The 16,278-nt window shown below is 42.2% G+C and overlaps 1 protein-coding gene and 1 long non-coding RNA gene across 2 annotated transcripts in view; one reads left to right on the top strand and one right to left on the bottom strand.

Moving 5' to 3' along the window:
- The window catches only part of NVL (nuclear VCP like), a 36,510-nt gene that overhangs the window by 6,478 nt on the left and 13,754 nt on the right, over nucleotides 1-16,278 (top strand). The window contains exons 7-17 of the mRNA XM_068153548.1: nucleotides 143-269; nucleotides 740-816; nucleotides 1,796-1,930; nucleotides 4,154-4,255; nucleotides 6,119-6,236; nucleotides 6,719-6,863; nucleotides 7,973-8,243; nucleotides 10,159-10,377; nucleotides 11,457-11,561; nucleotides 12,596-12,658; nucleotides 14,702-14,821. Coding sequence (XP_068009649.1) covers nucleotides 143-269; nucleotides 740-816; nucleotides 1,796-1,930; nucleotides 4,154-4,255; nucleotides 6,119-6,236; nucleotides 6,719-6,863; nucleotides 7,973-8,243; nucleotides 10,159-10,377; nucleotides 11,457-11,561; nucleotides 12,596-12,658; nucleotides 14,702-14,821 — 1,482 coding nt within the window. The remainder of the gene's footprint in view (nucleotides 1-142; nucleotides 270-739; nucleotides 817-1,795; nucleotides 1,931-4,153; nucleotides 4,256-6,118; nucleotides 6,237-6,718; nucleotides 6,864-7,972; nucleotides 8,244-10,158; nucleotides 10,378-11,456; nucleotides 11,562-12,595; nucleotides 12,659-14,701; nucleotides 14,822-16,278) is intronic.
- LOC137448737 (uncharacterized) lies at nucleotides 8,037-15,176 on the bottom strand. Its single transcript, XR_010989208.1, has 4 exons — nucleotides 14,639-15,176; nucleotides 11,298-11,396; nucleotides 8,592-8,725; nucleotides 8,037-8,124 (listed from the first exon to the last, which is right to left on the bottom strand). It is a non-coding gene; the product is annotated as an uncharacterized lncRNA (long non-coding RNA).

Genomic DNA, 16,278 nt, shown 5'->3' with positions numbered 1-16,278 from the left:
TGGAGTCTTTAAATATCAAATATTGTGTCTTAAATGGAGCATCAGAGAAGATCATTTAAGAATACATTTTGTTCTTAAGCATTTGCAGAAATTCATTGGCTCAGAAAGTTTTTTATGTCATAATTCTGGTTTTATGCCCTAGAAATCAACAGAATTTTCTGTCTTGGAGAGTGAAAGAAAGAAGACAAAGGATAAGAGAGCAAAAAGGAAAAAAGAAGTACTTACAGATGTAGATGGAGAAATTAATTCCATCTTACTTAAAGAGAAAGGTGAGAAGTTACTTTTGGTACTTTTGGTGTGCTGCTTCAAATAAAGAGATGGCATCTGGGGAAAAGCTTCTGAAACAATCTGCCCAGAAAGGTTGTGAAGTCTCCTGTAAAGACTTTCAAAACCCACCTGGATGTGTTCTTGTGTGACCTGCCCTAGGTGATCCTGCTTTGGCAGGGGGTTAGACTCAATCTCTGGATGTGCCTCCCAACCCCTGCCACTATGGCTGGAATCCATCAATGGAGAAGTGTTTCCTGAGGTTCAGAGAAGTCACCTCAAATGGAATAGTTTTTCATAAGTAATTTAGCTTTAATGTACTAAAAAAATATTCCAGTCCTGTGTCTCCTACCAAAAACTAACAATACAGCCTATGCTTAGCTCATTGTTTAGACTGAGTACTCTTTTGTTTGATGTTAGGAACTAATATTATGCTATATTTAGATGTGCATAACTTTGTTTTTCTCCTTAACAGTTAGAAGGAAGGGACCAGAGCTTTACCATCCTTCAGTGAAGTTTGCAGATGTAGGAGGCAATGATGAAACTTTAAAGGTTAGTGAAAATTGTTGTTTGTGGGCTACAGAATGCACTGAATAAAATATTGCATGAAAAATGAGAAAGATGAGATTTGGCAGAGTTCATCTGCATGGCACTGAGAAGAGTTGCTTATGCCAGCAGCATTGAAGTTTTGTGTGCTTGGGGTTTTTTTTTTCTCCCCTTTGATTAATTTTTCTGAAAGCAGTTACATAAATTGAGGCAAAGTAGCTGAAAAGTTGTCTGACAAAAAAGGACCTGGGGGTGCTGATTCACAACCAGCTGAATGTGAGCCAGCAGTGTGCCCAGGGGGCCAAGAAGGTCAATAGCATCCTGGCCTGGATCATCAATAGTGTGGCCATCAGGAGTAAAGAAGTGATCGTGCCCCTGTACTCACCACTGGTAGGGCTGCACCTTCAATGCAGGGTTCGGTTTTGGGCCCCACTAGAAGAAAGACACTGAGGTGCTGGAGCACATCCAGAGAAGGGCAACAAAGCTGGTGAAGGGTTGGGAGAACAGGTCTGGTGAGGAGCAGCTCAGGGAACTGGGATTGTTTAGTCCAGAGAAGAAGAGGCTGAGGGGAGACTTCACTGTCTTCAACTCCTTGAAAGGAGGTCGGAGTGAGGTGGAGATGGGTCTTTTCTCCCTAGTGTCAGGTGATAAAATGAGAGGAAGGGGCCTCAAGTTGTGCCAGTTGTGACCATTCCTGAAAGAGTGGTCAGGCATTTGAACAGGGAGGTGGTGGAGTCACCATTCCTGGCAGTGTTCAAGAAACAGATGGCCATGGCACTTTGGGACATGGTTGAATGGCCACAGTGGTCTTAAGTTGATGGTTGGACTTGATGAACGTAGAGGTCTTTTCCAGCTGAATCAATTCTACAAGTCTATGAAACTACATTACTAACCAGAACTAGCTTTATTTTAACCTCACTGTGATGTTAGCAATCTGTAATATTAATTTCTGAAATGTGAATGAAGGTCTCCTCGTCATTAACAGGAAATATGCAAGATGCTCATTCATCTCCGTCACCCCGAAGTCTATAACCAGTTAGGTGTGGTTCCACCTCGTGGTTTTCTTTTACATGGACCACCAGGATGTGGAAAGACACTGCTTGCACAGGCAATTGCTGGGGTGAGATGGATTTACATTGACAGTTTCTTCTTCTGATTTGTATTTAGAGAGGGAAAAAAAATAGTCCTCTTGATGGTAGACTAGATCTTTTCCTCTTTTTATCTCTTTCCTTCCTATCTTAGTCTAAAATACATTCATCTTCACTTCCATCATTTGAATTCTGTCTGAATCTATGCTTGATGGACTCTCATATGTCAAGAGGGAACATAATGTTTTATGTTTGACCTAATTCTTTTGAGTTGTTACCAGAACAGCAATCACTAGAAAGGTAGAGGGGTTGGAAGGGACCTCTGAAAATAAGTCTCTGACCCGGCTGCCAAAGAAGGGTCACCTAGAGCAGATCACACAGGAGCACATCCAGATGGGTCTTAAAAGCCTCTAGACAAGGAGACACCACAACCTTTTGGGGCAGTCTGTTCCAGTTCTGCTCTTTTTTTTTTTCTTATATTGAGGTGGAACTTTCTGTGTCCCAGTTTGTATCCACTGCCCCGTGCCCTGTCACAGGACAAGACACTAGCATATTCTTCTGGATACACACCCTTCACATATTTGTAGGCATTGATAAGATACCCTCTCAGCCTGCTCTTTTCCAGGCTAAAGAGCCCCATCTGTCATCAGGCAGATGTTCCAGTCCCTTAACCATCATCTCTTGGCCACTCTCTAGTGTATCACTGAAAACAATACTCCAGATCTGGTCTCACCAGGGCAGAGTAGAAGGAGAGGGGAATCTCCCTTGACCTGCTGGCCACGCTCTTCTTAATGCACCCAAGGATACCATTGGCCTTCTTGCCCACAAGAATGTCCAGCATGTCCTTTGCTGTCTACCAGGACTCAAAGGTGTGGGTATTGAGAAGGCTATAAATGGAAGATCCTCATGGTTAAATTTGCCATAGTGTTCTGTTCTAAAGTCTGGATTCAGCTTTCCCACCTTTTATGAGGCATTACACTGGTTCTGTTGGGTGGCATCTGTTAAACAGTGATTTCTGAGTTTCAAAACTGGGTGTTTCCTTGCCTATTCCAAACTAATGATTTCAGAGCATATGACATTATTGGTCTTTGTAGTTTGGTGTGTGGTGAGGCTGCTGTGCAGCCCTGTGCCTGGTTTGGATGTAAATCTAGGCTCTATTTAGGGCTGTTCAGTGATACACATGACCATTTCTTTAACACAGTTGTTCCTTAAATGTCAGAGATCATAACCTTAAATTTAAATGTGTGTAAATGATGAATTTATGTAGTGCAGATTTTATCTTGGAAAGAAAATACTGATGTTTATTCCTTAAATGTCAGTTAGACCCTTCTGACATTATGATTAAAATGTTATAATTAAAAAAGATGTGAGGAGTTTTTTAATCATAGAATGGCTTAGGTTGGAGGAGGTCTTAAAGATGATCTACTCCAATCTCCTTGCCATGGGCAGGGATGCCTCTCAACTAGACTTGCTTGCTCAAGGCTTCATCCAGCCTGGCCTTGAACACCTCCAATGAGGGAGCATCCAGAACCTCTCTGGGGCAATTCATTCCAGAGTCCCATCACCCTTGTGCTGAAGAACTTATTCTGAAGACCCAGCCTCAGCTTAAAACCATTCCCCTTTGTCCTGTTGCTTGACATAAGATTGGTTGTACCAAAACAATTCCTCCTCCTTGTCAGTTCTCTTCTCACTTTGTGGCTCTGAAGAGATACTAAATGCTGCCAAGGTCAATCAGGAGCAAGTGTTTTGGTTAAGTGTAACAGCAATTTTCTCTGCTCCTTTCTCCCTTTTGGACAGGGGGTGGGGGGGCAGAGAGACAGCTTCCCTGGTCTCTTGACCAGGAGGGTTCTTGTGTTGTTTGTTAATTGTAAATCTCTGTAAATACTGTGTATTTGTACATATTCATTGCATTCCATTGTAGATTGTAGTTTTGCCTGTAAATACAGCTTTCATTTGCTGCCAGCTGAGCTGGTCTGGCAAAGTTCATGCTGGGGGGGAAATTTCAACCCACCACACATCGGAACAGGCTGCTCAGCAAGGTGGGTATGTCGCCATCCCTGGAGGTGTTTAAAGCCCATGTAGATGTGATGTTTGGGGATATGGCTTAGTGGTAGACTTGGTAGAGTTAATGGTTGGACTCAATAATCTCAAAGGTCTTTTCCAACCTAAATGTCTCTGTGATATTGGAAAACGTTTGTCCTCTAGGACAGGCAACGTTTCTAATCTCTGTATGTCTCATTCATTGTCTCTTTCAGGAACTTGAGCTCCCAATGCTGAAAGTAGCAGCAACAGAGATTGTATCTGGAGTGTCAGGAGAATCTGAGCAGAAACTGAGAGAATTGTTTGAGCAGGCTGTGGTGAGGCACCCATTGGAAATAACAGCATGAATTGTTTGTCCTTTTCTTTGTAAAGATTTAGAACTTGTTGCTGTGGTTTGAATTCAACTGATTATTAGTGAGTGAATCTTTATACTGCTGCACACAAGTCATAGTGTCTCCCCTTCTGTAACCAGAAATCCATTGTACTGTCATGCTGTCATGGGGCACAAAGATGACTGTTCTGAAGTCATGACAGAAGATAGTTCATGGTATCCATGTAAAGAGAACAACATGAATTATTTACTTATTTGGAGCTGCTTAGCTTCATAGAAAAAATATGTGAGAGTAGTTCACTGTGGGTTGTTGTTGTTACAGGGGATTTTTGCTGGGTTTGTATGGCTTGGAACTTGAGTGAACCTGAGAGACTTAAGACTTGAAGGGTTTAGATATCAAACAAGAAATTTGGGACAAGTATCATACAAGCTAAGAGGATGATTGCAGGACTTGAACATCTCTCTTATGAAGAAAGACTGAGACCTGGGGCTGTTCAGTCTTGAGGAGAGAAGGCCGAGAGGGGATCTTATTAACGTCTATAAATATCTGAAGGGTGGGTGTCGAGATGAAGTTGATGCTATGGTCAGTGGTGCCTGGTGATAGGACCAGGGACAGTGGATACAAGCTGGAACACAAGAAGTTTCACCTCAACGTGAGGAGAAACTTGTTTACTGTGAGGGTGCCAGAGCACTGGAACAGGATGCCCAGAGAGGTTGTGGAATCTCTTTCCCTAGAGACTTTTAAAACCTTTTTGGATGCATTCCTGTGTTATTTGCTCTAGGTGATCCTGCTTTTGCAGGTGGATTGGACTAGACAGTCTTCAGAGGTCTCTTCAATCCCCTACCATTCTATGAACCTTCAGAGCTTTTTCTCCCTGCCAGCAGAAATACGAACAGCAGCTAGATGGCGCAGCTTCTACCTGCTAACGGGCTGCAAGGGTTTTAAAACACTAGTTTGCAATGAGGCTTTTTTTGTAGGAGATTCTAGTGTTTTCCTTAAATATTCCTTTGTGCTTCTAGTGCTCTTGGACCCTTCACCAGCTTTCTTGCCTTCTCTGGACACACTCCAGCACCTAAATGTCTTTCTTGTAGTGAGGGGCCCAAAACTGAACCCAGTATACGAGGTGTGGCCTCAGCAGTTCCAAGTACAGGGTCACAATCACTCACTCACTCACTCACTCCTGCTGGCCCCACCATTCCTGATCCAGGCCAGGGTAAAGCAATATAGGGGTACATATGAATTTTAAACAATATATAGAGACATTTTTTAATCTCATGCCTTAGCATAGCCTCAGCTAAGCACAGTTTTGTAGTCTGGTGGCACCCAAAATGGTTAATAGAATTGTTCCAGGATAGGTTGACTTGCAGTAGGTTGACTGAGGGAGCTGGGGTTGCTTAGCCTGGGAGAGGAGGAGGCTCAGGGAAGACCTCATTGCTCTCTGCAACTACCTGAAGGGAGGTTGTAGACAGGCCTCTTCACCCAGGTCTCTTCTCCCAGGCAACCAGCACCAGAACAAGAGGACACAGTCTCAAGCTGCACCAGGGGAGGTTTAGGCTGGCGGTTAGGAAGAAATTCTACACAAAGAGAGAGATTGCCCTTTGGAATGGGCTGCCTGGGGAGGTGGTGGAGTCACCATCACTGGAGGTGTTTAGGAGGAGACTTGATAGAGTGCTTGGTTTCATGGTTTAGTTGATTAGGTGGTGTTGGATAATAGGTTGGATGCGATGATCTCGAAGGTCTCTTCCAACCTGGTTTATTCTATTCTAATAGTTACAGAAAATCTGAGAAATGTCTTTCATAATCCACTGTCAGTACAATTCTGTAATTATTAATACTTCTTGTTGCTAGTCCAGTGCACCATGTGTCCTTTTCATTGACGAGATTGATGCAATCACCCCAAAAAGAGAAGTGGCATCGAAGGACATGGAGCGGAGAATTGTTGCTCAGTTCCTAACTTGCATGGATGGTCAGTTTCAGGAGCAGCTGTACTAAGCTAAGCTTTCTCATTATCAGACTCACTGTCTGCTTTCCTTCAACAGAGACTTGTGGGTACTTTAGTGGAGGCAGTGGTAATAATTTTTCATAGTTTGGCACAATTTACCTGGGGGTGATGGTGGGACGATTGTAATGAATTTGAGAGGATGTTACTGCATTGTTTTGGCAGTGGTCTGTACAGCATTATAGAAACCTGTCTATTGTATAAAGAGATATAATGGGGGAAATGTGTCACATGTAATTTGAAATGCTTATTTTTGCCTGATTCTGCAAAATGCAAATCCTAGGTAGTAGAAATCAGGATGAACAGCAATTTAGTGTGCCTGTTGGTTAGTTTATCTCTGCTGATTTCAGTATTATTGTGGGGTGCAGAAACCAAGTCCCATAGATACCAGAGCAGAGTTGAGATGGTAAATATGAATACTAACTAACTTCCTTCCTTCCTTTCTTTAGACTTGAATAATGTGGCTGTCACTACCCAGGTCCTTGTTATTGGAGCAACCAACAGACCTGACTCACTGGACCCTGCACTGAGGCGAGCTGGGAGATTTGATCGAGAAATTTGTTTAGGGATCCCAGATGAACAAGCAAGAGAAAAGTATGTGTCATAAAGTTTCAGCTTATTTCTGATTAATTTATCAATAAAGAAATACTACTTAAGTTAACACACAAATTTAAGGAAAGTAAGGAGAACATCCTGGCCATTTGCTGTCAGGAGCCAGCCCGTGCTTAGATGCTACCTCAAAAGCAAGAAGTTACAGGATGCAGACTCTTTACCTGGTCTAGTTGAAAGTTTGACTAGGTGACCTTTAAAGGTCTTTTCCAACCCAAACAACTCTATGATTCTATGAAAGTAGTTAATTGTGTTTAGCCATCTTTGTGCCTGTTATGTGCTTATCATAGTATCAGTCAGGGTTGGAAGGGACCACAAGGATCATCTAGTTCCAACCCCCCTGCCATGGGCAGGGACACCCCACACTAGATCAGGCTGGCCAGAGCCTCATCCAGTCTGGTCTTAAACACCTCCAGGGACAGGGCCTCGACCACCTCCCTGGACAACCCATTCCAGGGCTTCACCACTCTCATGGTGAAGAACCTCCTTCTCACATCCAGCCTGAATCTCCCCACCTCCAGCTTTATTCCATTCCCCCTAGTCCTATCACTACCTGAGATCCTGAGAAGTCCTTCCCCTGCTTAGGAATCAGCACACCTCAAAAGTGAAGATGTTTAGTGTGAATTGACTTTTGTCCTGGAAACTGTGTCTACATTTGGGCTAATTTCCTTTCTTGTGTGAAGAAATACACTTAGGGGTTTTCAAGTGGCTTAGCAGTATGGCTGATGGAATCAAATATGTCTTTTCTCTTGTTCAGGAAGGTAAAATTGTGTCTTTGGTCCTCCCATGTAACTATTAAATTAGGAACATAAGTATAGCTTGTTTCTTCATGCCCCCAAGCACACACCTTAAGCAATAGGCCTAGATTCTTCTATTCCATTCCTTATGGAAATACAGAGGTGCAGGCATTAAGCTGAGCTGCAGTCACCTTGGTTTGTGGAACTGGCCCTTTGTACTCCAAAGATTCATGACTCTTATTTTAAAACAGAAAAGTTGCTGCTTTTTTTAATTAAAAAGGAACTGCTACTCTTAGGGAAATTTTAAAAGCCATAGATTAATCTTTATTTTGTTGTTCTTTCTGCCTTCTGGATTAGAATTCTTCAGACTTTGTGTCGAAAACTGAAGCTGCCGGCGTCCTTTCAGTTTAATCATTTAGCGCGGCTGACTCCGGGGTACGTTGGTGCTGATCTGATGGCACTGTGTCGTGAGGCAGCTATGTGCACAGTGAACAGGGTCCTCATAACATCTGAGAAGCAGGAAAGGAAACACACACAGGGTGAAGGAAACGCAGCTGAAGAAAGCATGGGAACAGGAACAGACATCATGGTGGAAGAGGCTCCCAGACAACTAGAATTTCCTCCTAAGGTATTTGTTCCTTGAACAATCCGTGGCCAATGTAACATTAAACTCAGATTTAAAAATATCAGCTCCTGATGCAGAAGCTTAGCTCCCTGTAGCCCACTTTATGGGTCTGAATAAGTGGCTTCCAAACCCCACACTTTCTAAAAAGTGTTAATGTTTTATACAGAGTGTAGTTTGTTTCCTTGGATTTTCTTTTTTGTTGTTTGTGTTGTGTTGTTTTCTAGCAGACCAGAGATGAAAATAGTGGCTATATCTCTTGTCAAAAGTGTGTCACCTCTAGGAGCATTTAAAAAAAATCAGACTTGGACTGAGGTTTTGACCAGGCTGTTTGCTGTGCCCTCAATGGAATACCTGTTATAATGCCTCAGGCTCCTCTTGACATGATCCAGTTAGCCAAAGTCTGGTTTAGTATAGAAATTCTTGGCCCTGCTTCTCGAAATCTGGACTGTGTGCCTTCATTATGTGTAGGCTTCCTAAGGATTTCTCTGGAGAAATAAAACAAGCTGCTTTTAAATCCAAATGGTACTCAGGTTCTGGTTGTAGAAGGACTGTCAAAGAAAATGGTTATTGTAATTGACAGAAAGTAGTGTAAAAAGCTGTAGCAAGCCTTTGCATTAGGGTAACAAACTGCAGGCCTCCCAGTGTTTCCTGGGGCCTGATGTAGCCAAAAGAAAGCTGGGAGGGGCAGGTAGTTGGGGCTTTTATCAACATCACCATGATCAAAGGGGTTATTGAGAATGAGGAAGTCTAATCCTAACAGAGCCATATTTTGATTGCTGGCAGGAGGTTGACATAGTCTAATACAGGCTATTGTCATTAAACCCCTTTTATTATGTTTATAAATGGAAGAATAAACATACAAAACCTTTAAAAATCATTCACACAATCCAAGTAAACAAAACTTAGTGGCCTTTGCTATTTCAGAGGCTCTCTCAATGATTCTGTTCAGGAGGGAAGGCTTAAAACACTTCTATTGCTTTGTGTTCAGTTGTAGAGCTGTCTTAGTTGCAACAAATAGCAAGTGATACTCTTCCCATACACTGCTCTGGGAAGAATGTGGGAACTTGACAGTGGTTTGGTATTTTTTAGTTCTTTGTTTTGATCTGCCTCTGTCTTACAATGAAACTCCTGGTATAGTTTTACATGTGGCACAATATCAGTTTGCTTTGATACTGCCATTCTGGGTAGAACTGGGATGCATTTATGCTGTGAAGGTATGAAGTTCTTTGATAATTTATTCTCTCAGTTTCCTCAGTAAAGAACTGATAAGGGAAATTGGGACATACTTGTCTGGGGTGCTGTGTTCTGCAAGATGAAACAGTGCTGAAAAGCATTACTTTGTATTTCTGTTCTGTTTGCCCAGACTTCATCAGGGCCTGGTTACAAAACAAGGTCTAATCAGCCTGAAGAACTGTGCTGATGACTTGATGTGAGGTTTTGTTGAATAGAAGTGTATGTTGTGTGCTGAAATTGTGCTGTTCAGGAGAGGTTTTGGCTTTGTCTGGAGACCAATATCTTATTAAAAATAGACACACATAATATCTATGTATTTTGGAAATCTCAGCACAGAAAGAACTTTCTCCAAATCACTGTGGGAGAAGCAGTAGGAAGACAAAATGAAGATAAAGTACTTGTGATAAGTCTGTCCCTATAGCATCTAAATGAAGATTGTAGTCTCTCAGCTCAGTGCTTCCACAAATGGCACGGTGCTCAGTGCTTTCCTGAAATGTTTTTGCCACTTATGTTAATTTTTAATGTTATTTTCTGTACTTTGTGTATTGTAGATAATAATTTCTTTCATAGTAATTAATATTACAGCTGAAGAAAATACTGCTGTGCAAAAGCCTTTTGAAAGGAAAAGGGCTCTTAATGTAATCCAGTACACAATCTTTTTCTCTCCTTTTCCATGTACTCAAAGGATGAATTGCAAAGACTTCTGGATTTGCTGAAGAAGCAGGACCCCTTGCCTGAGGAGCAGCTGCAGAAGCTGTGCATCGAGATGAATGATTTCATTGTTGCGCTGTCATCGGTGCAGCCCTCTGCCAAGAGAGAAGGCTTTGTCACAATCCCTGATGTGACATGGGCAGACATCGGAGCCCTGGAGGACGTTCGGGAGGAGCTGACTATGGCAATACTGGTATGAATTAACCAAAACATCCAAAGATGTTTTGGACTGCAAATAAAACTGTGCTTGTTTGGGTTTTAATAGTTGTTCAAGGTATAATGTGCTGCCCTTGAGTTCTAACCTGCTACCAACTGTAAATCTTACATCTTCAATTAAAGTAGTCAGGCTTCTATACTTCAAAATTTGTTGCAAGTCTGGTGCATGTACTTAACATTGCACAGAAACACAGAATGATAGAGTGTGAAAGGGACCTCTGAAGATGATTGAGTCCAACCCCCCCTTGCCAGAGCAGGATCACCTGAAGCAGATCACATTGGAACATGTCCAGGCAGGCCTTGAAAGTCTCCTGAGACTGAGATTCCAGCACCCCTGTGGGCAGCCTGTTCCATTGCTCTGCCACCCTCAAAGTAATGAAGTTCCTCCTCATGTTTAGATGGAATTTCCTATGTTCAAGTTTATGCTCATTGCCTCTTGTCCTGTCACTGAGGACCACTGAGAAGAGTCTGGCTCCATCTTCCTGACACACACCCCTTAGATATTTGTAAGCATTAATAAGATCCCCCCTAGCCTCCTCTACTCCAAACTAAGCAGCCCCAGCTCTCTCAGCCTTTCCTCAGATGACAGATATCCAAGTGCTCTCAGCATCAGACCCTGCACTGGACTCCCTGTTTCACATACTGTATTCAGTCTTTCAGTTTTCAGTGTGTTTGGTTTTGCTGAATCTTAAATATTTTGAAAGCTTTATACCAATAACTTTAATTGTGCTATTGCTGCACGAAGAATTGGAGACCATGTGGCTGGAAGGTAAGCAGCCTCACTGGCCTCTCAATCCCAGAGAGAAATTCTTAACACTAACACCTTAAGATGATCATTTAGGTAAACATAATTTTTGCCTCTGAATGATGATACTTGTCCTATTTTGGGGTACTTACCAGTGCAAGATAATAAGATGCTGGTTGGCTGTTTATTATTTTGGAATTGTTTATGGAATAAAGAACTCATTTATGAGTGATTTCTTCATCCAGCTGTAACTGAAATGAAAAGTGTTCTGTTAGCTTTTTGTCACAGATAACTGATAATTGCTTTTACAGGCACCTGTGCGAAATCCAGAGCAGTTCAAAGCCCTGGGCCTGACTACTCCAGCTGGGATCCTGCTTGCAGGGCCTCCTGGGTGTGGCAAAACACTGTTAGCTAAGGTAATACCTCTTTCTAAACATGTGTAAAACTCTTGGAGAAGCTGCTTGAAGTGGATGTTTTTGTAGGAATGGCTGAGCCTGGATGACACTGCCAGAAGCTGAGCTTTTGCAGCACTCCTCTTCAGAAAACCAAATTCGGGGCTCTGTGCTAAAGTTGTTTGGTTTTCCTTAGTCTCACAAGAAGTTACAATTTTACTTGCATTGAGGGGGAATTACTGCAAAACTGGAAGGAATTAAGTTGGTTAAGAAGGAAGTGGCCAAGATGGGAAGAAACTCTCTTAGATAACCACTTATAGAATCACAGAATTGTTCTGGTTGGAAAAGACCTCAAAGATTATGATGTCCAATGAAGTCTCAACGTGAGACCACCATGGACATTAAACCATGTCCCAAAGTGCCATGTCCACACATTTCTTGAATGCCTCCAGGGATGGTGACTCCACCAATGCCTGTTCCAATGCCTGACCACTCTTTGAGTAATGGAATTTTTCTTACTACCCAACCTAATCCTCCCCTGGCACAATTTGAGGAATATTTCACTGTAACCAAAGTGTACATTTTTCTGAGTGCATGGATATATTTGGAGGTAGTCTGCAGTCTATTATATTAAATATTTTTATTGATTATATTTATTGACAATACTTTCTGTTATTCTTCTCCTCAAATACTTTCTTATGGCCTCCCCCTATAAATGCAGTGTGTCATGCAAATTTCTAGATTGTCATTTGTCTTTGTCTTCAAAGGATCTCATGTAAGTGAATATCTCTTTAACTCCCACTAATTATTGTGGATTCTTCAAGCTAATATGGGGGAGGAGGATGGAGCAGTGACCCTGGAACACTGCCTCATTATGGAGAGAACACCTTCCTAAATTCCCTGCCTCTTTCACTCTTAATTGCATATAATTATACTTTGTACTGTTTTCTGTGTTTTATGAAGAGTTGATAACTGTGCTCTGTCCCATAAGTTTGTTTATTGCTCCATGCCCAAACCCAAAGAAACCATGGAAATATCTCTCTTTCCTATTTTGATAGGCTGTGGCAAATGAATCTGGACTGAACTTCATATCTGTGAAAGGTCCTGAACTCCTCAATATGGTAGGCATTAATCATTGTGCTTTTTGTTGTTTATGGAATTCTTGTCCAACACATGGGGCAAGCAGAATTCCTGATAATTACACAACTGGCAATGCTGCAACTAAAGTTGCTTTGTTTAACTTCTGCCTCAAATTTTTGGCAGTGAAGTTGTTCATGTAAAAAGGAAAGAGTTATCTGGCTAGTTTAGGTGGTTTAAATTACTTCAGCAGACAGAGCCTTCTTGACTGAAGTAGGGTTTCTAAATGACCAACCACACACATCCTGCCTTTTTATGTAGGTCAGGAAAAAGAACACAAATTCACATCTGCAGTGAGAATGGTTGGTGAGGAGTAACTGCTAATCAGCAGCTTTCATGGAGCAAACAGAAACTGATTTCAGCTTTCAAGGTCAGAAATGTGTTTTGCCTGTCATTTTAGCTTCTCAATGCAACATTGGAGCATTGAAAACCAAGGTATTTTTTTAGGTGATCAAAGGGAGTTTTTGAATGTTATTGGTTTTCTTCTAAAGATTGTAAATGTTAACAGATAAAATTGGATAATCTGAGGGGGTTTTAGGCACTGGACTCAGAAATGTTGTGATAGAACTAGTGGTTACTTTTAGAGTTAAGAGAGTGTGTTGAACTGAGCAAGACAGCTGCAACCCACATCTTGGAAGACTGTGGCAGTTACCTGTTCATCAATAATGTGGAAGCTGAAACTAAAATATTGGGTTGGGTTATTCTTTCCCTAAACACTTCTTTTTCATCTGTACTTCAAGTACTGATACAGGCAGGATATGTAACTCTAAATTAGTGAGGAATCCCTCCTCTTTGTGGAGTGAAGAGAAAATGGCTTCTTGTGATTCAGAGACTGTGTTATGACTATTTCTAGCAAAACAACATTTGTTTGGAAAGAGAGATGGGTTTGCATTTGCAACTTGGCAACCCCCAGCCCTGCAATTCACCATTCAAAGTGAAATTCTAACTTACTATTCAGTTCCCCACCACTAACCCCCAGACTTCAGGCAACTACTGTATGAACTTAAAATGTTCATTTTGTTCCAGTTGCTCACTGGGTTTACTTTTGAACAATTGAAGAACAGCAGGGTCATTAATGGTGATTCTATTTGTTAATTCTCATCAGCACAATGATGGCAAGTTAGATGCTTCCAGAGAGTAGGAATTCTATTAAAATCTGAGTACACTGCAAGCTGTCAAAAGTGAGCTTGTGACAACTAGTTCCTGTTTAAATCTTGGCATCACAGAAAAGAATCATAGAATTGTTTTGGTTGGACGAGACTGCTAAGATCATTGAGTCCAACCTTCAACCCAAGACCACCATGGCCATTCAACCATGTCCCAAAGTGCCATGTCCACATGTTTCTTGAGCACCTCCAGGGTTGGTGACTCCACCACCTCCCTGTTTGTTAATTGTAAATATCTGTAAATATTGTAACTGATGTATACTTTGTTCATATTCATTGCATTCCATTGTACATTGAATACAGCTTTCATGTGCTTCCAGTTGGGCTGGTCTGGCAAAGCTAATGTTGAGGGGGGGGAATTTCGATCCACCTCACTGGGCAACACCACTTCTAAGTGGCTGCTAACTGGATTTAACCCCATTCACCACAACATTCAGGGCCAGATCTATATGGAAACAGATGTAATGAACTGCTACCAGAAGTAAACTTGTTAGCAGGTTGCAAAGCATAGTATCATAGTATCAGTCAGGGTTGGAAGAGACCACAAGGATCATCTAGTTCCAACCCCCCTGCCATGGGCAGGGACACCCCACACTAGATCAGGCTGGACAGAGCCTCATCCAGCCTGGTCTTAAACACCTCCAGGGACAGGGCCCCAGCCACCTCCCTGGACAACCCATTCCAGGGCTTCACCACTCTCATGGGGAAGAACTTCCTCCTCACATCCAGCCTGAATCTCCCCGCCTCCAGCTTCATTCCATTCCCCCTAGTCCATCTCAAATGGTGTTTAACACTGACCTCATTATTTTGTTTTTTCAAGCCAAACCTTCATGTCTGACTGTGGTTTGTCCTTTGCTTTAGTATGTTGGTGAGAGTGAGCGCGCTGTGCGTCAGGTGTTCCAGCGGGCCAGGAATTCAGCCCCCTGTGTCATATTTTTTGATGAAGTTGATGCTTTGTGCCCTCGGAGGTCTGACCGTGAAGTAAGTCTGTCCTAAAGTGTATCCATCCATAAATGATCTCTGTTGCAGTGTTTATGGCATCGTGCTAGCAACAGGAGTAGACTCACAGAATTGTCAGGGTTGGAAGGGACCTCAAGGATCATCTAGTTCCAACCCCCCTGCCATGGGCAGGGACACCCCACACTAGATCAGGTTGCTCAGAGGCCCATCCAGCCTGGCCTTAAAAACTTGAGGTTTTTTCAAAACCTGAACATTGAGAAGTTTTGGGTGTTCTTGTATGTGGTAGTTTAAGGCCATGCCTTTAAAATTTTTCACAGAACTTGAGCAGAAAAGTAGTAAAATGTAAATAAATCACTACTGGGTGCTAAAAGGTAAACAAAGATAATTCTAAACAACCCCTTTGGAGACATATCTACCAAAAACAATTCTTTCTTCTCTTCTCACTTCTTCACTCTGGAGAGATACTAACTTACTTCTGCTTGACCTTGGCTGCATTGTTATGATTAACAGCAATTTTCTCTGCTCCTTTCTCTTCCTCCTTTCGTACAGGGGATCCTGGGTAGGCAGGGAAGGAGAAGCCAGTAGCTTCCCCTGGTCTTTGACCGGGGGGGGATCCTTGTGCTGTTCATTAATTATAAATATCTGTAAATATTGTAACTCCTGTATATTTTGTACATAATCCATTGTAGATTGTAGTTTTGCTTGTAAATACAGCTTCCATTTGCTTCCAGCTGGGCTGGGCTGGCAAAGTTAATGATGGGGAGGAAATTTCAAGCCACCACATGGTAGATGCATAAATGATCAGTATAAATATCTATAAATAAATATCACAGTATCACCAAGATTGGAAGAGACCTCAAAGATCATCAAGTCCAACCTGTCACTACAGACTTCATGACTAAACCATGGCACCAAGTGCCACGTCCAATCCCCTCTTGAACACCTCCAGGGATGGTGACTCCACCACCTCCCTGGGCAGCACAGTCCAATGGTGAACGACTCTCTCAGTGAAGAACTTTCTCCTCACCTCCAGTCTAAACTTCCCCTGGCACAGCTTGAGACTGTGTCCTCTTGTGGTGCTGGTTGCTTGGTAGAAGACACCAACCCCCTCCTGGCTATAGCCATCCTTCAGGTAGTTGTAGACAGCAATAAGTTCTCCCCTGAGCCTCCTCTTCCCTAGGCTAAACAGTCCCAGCTCCCTCAGCCTCTCCTCCCTATGAAGTATCTATAAATATGTATTTCTTTATCTATCTATCTACCTATGTATTTCTATATATATCTTTAAGCAATTCCTGTATTTTTAATGGGAAAGAAAAACTCTGCCATATGTTCACATGTGTGGCAGGTGTTCAAGTAGCAGGAATTTGGTTTGGAGACGTGCGAAGAATTACGACAGTAGAAAAAGATAGTGAAAAAGAAACATTGAGCAGCATTTCAGGGCAAGCAGCTGATAGGTCTTTTGTTTCTTCTACTTTGAA

The sequence above is a fragment of the Melanerpes formicivorus genome, unplaced genomic scaffold, assembly GCF_026170545.1.
Source record: "Melanerpes formicivorus ecotype bairdi unplaced genomic scaffold, bMelFor1.0.p_v2 SCAF_26, whole genome shotgun sequence".
Taxonomy (NCBI): domain Eukaryota; kingdom Metazoa; phylum Chordata; class Aves; order Piciformes; family Picidae; genus Melanerpes; species Melanerpes formicivorus.
Note: the sequence above shows the minus strand (reverse complement) of the source record. Positions and strands in the feature narration are given on the sequence as shown.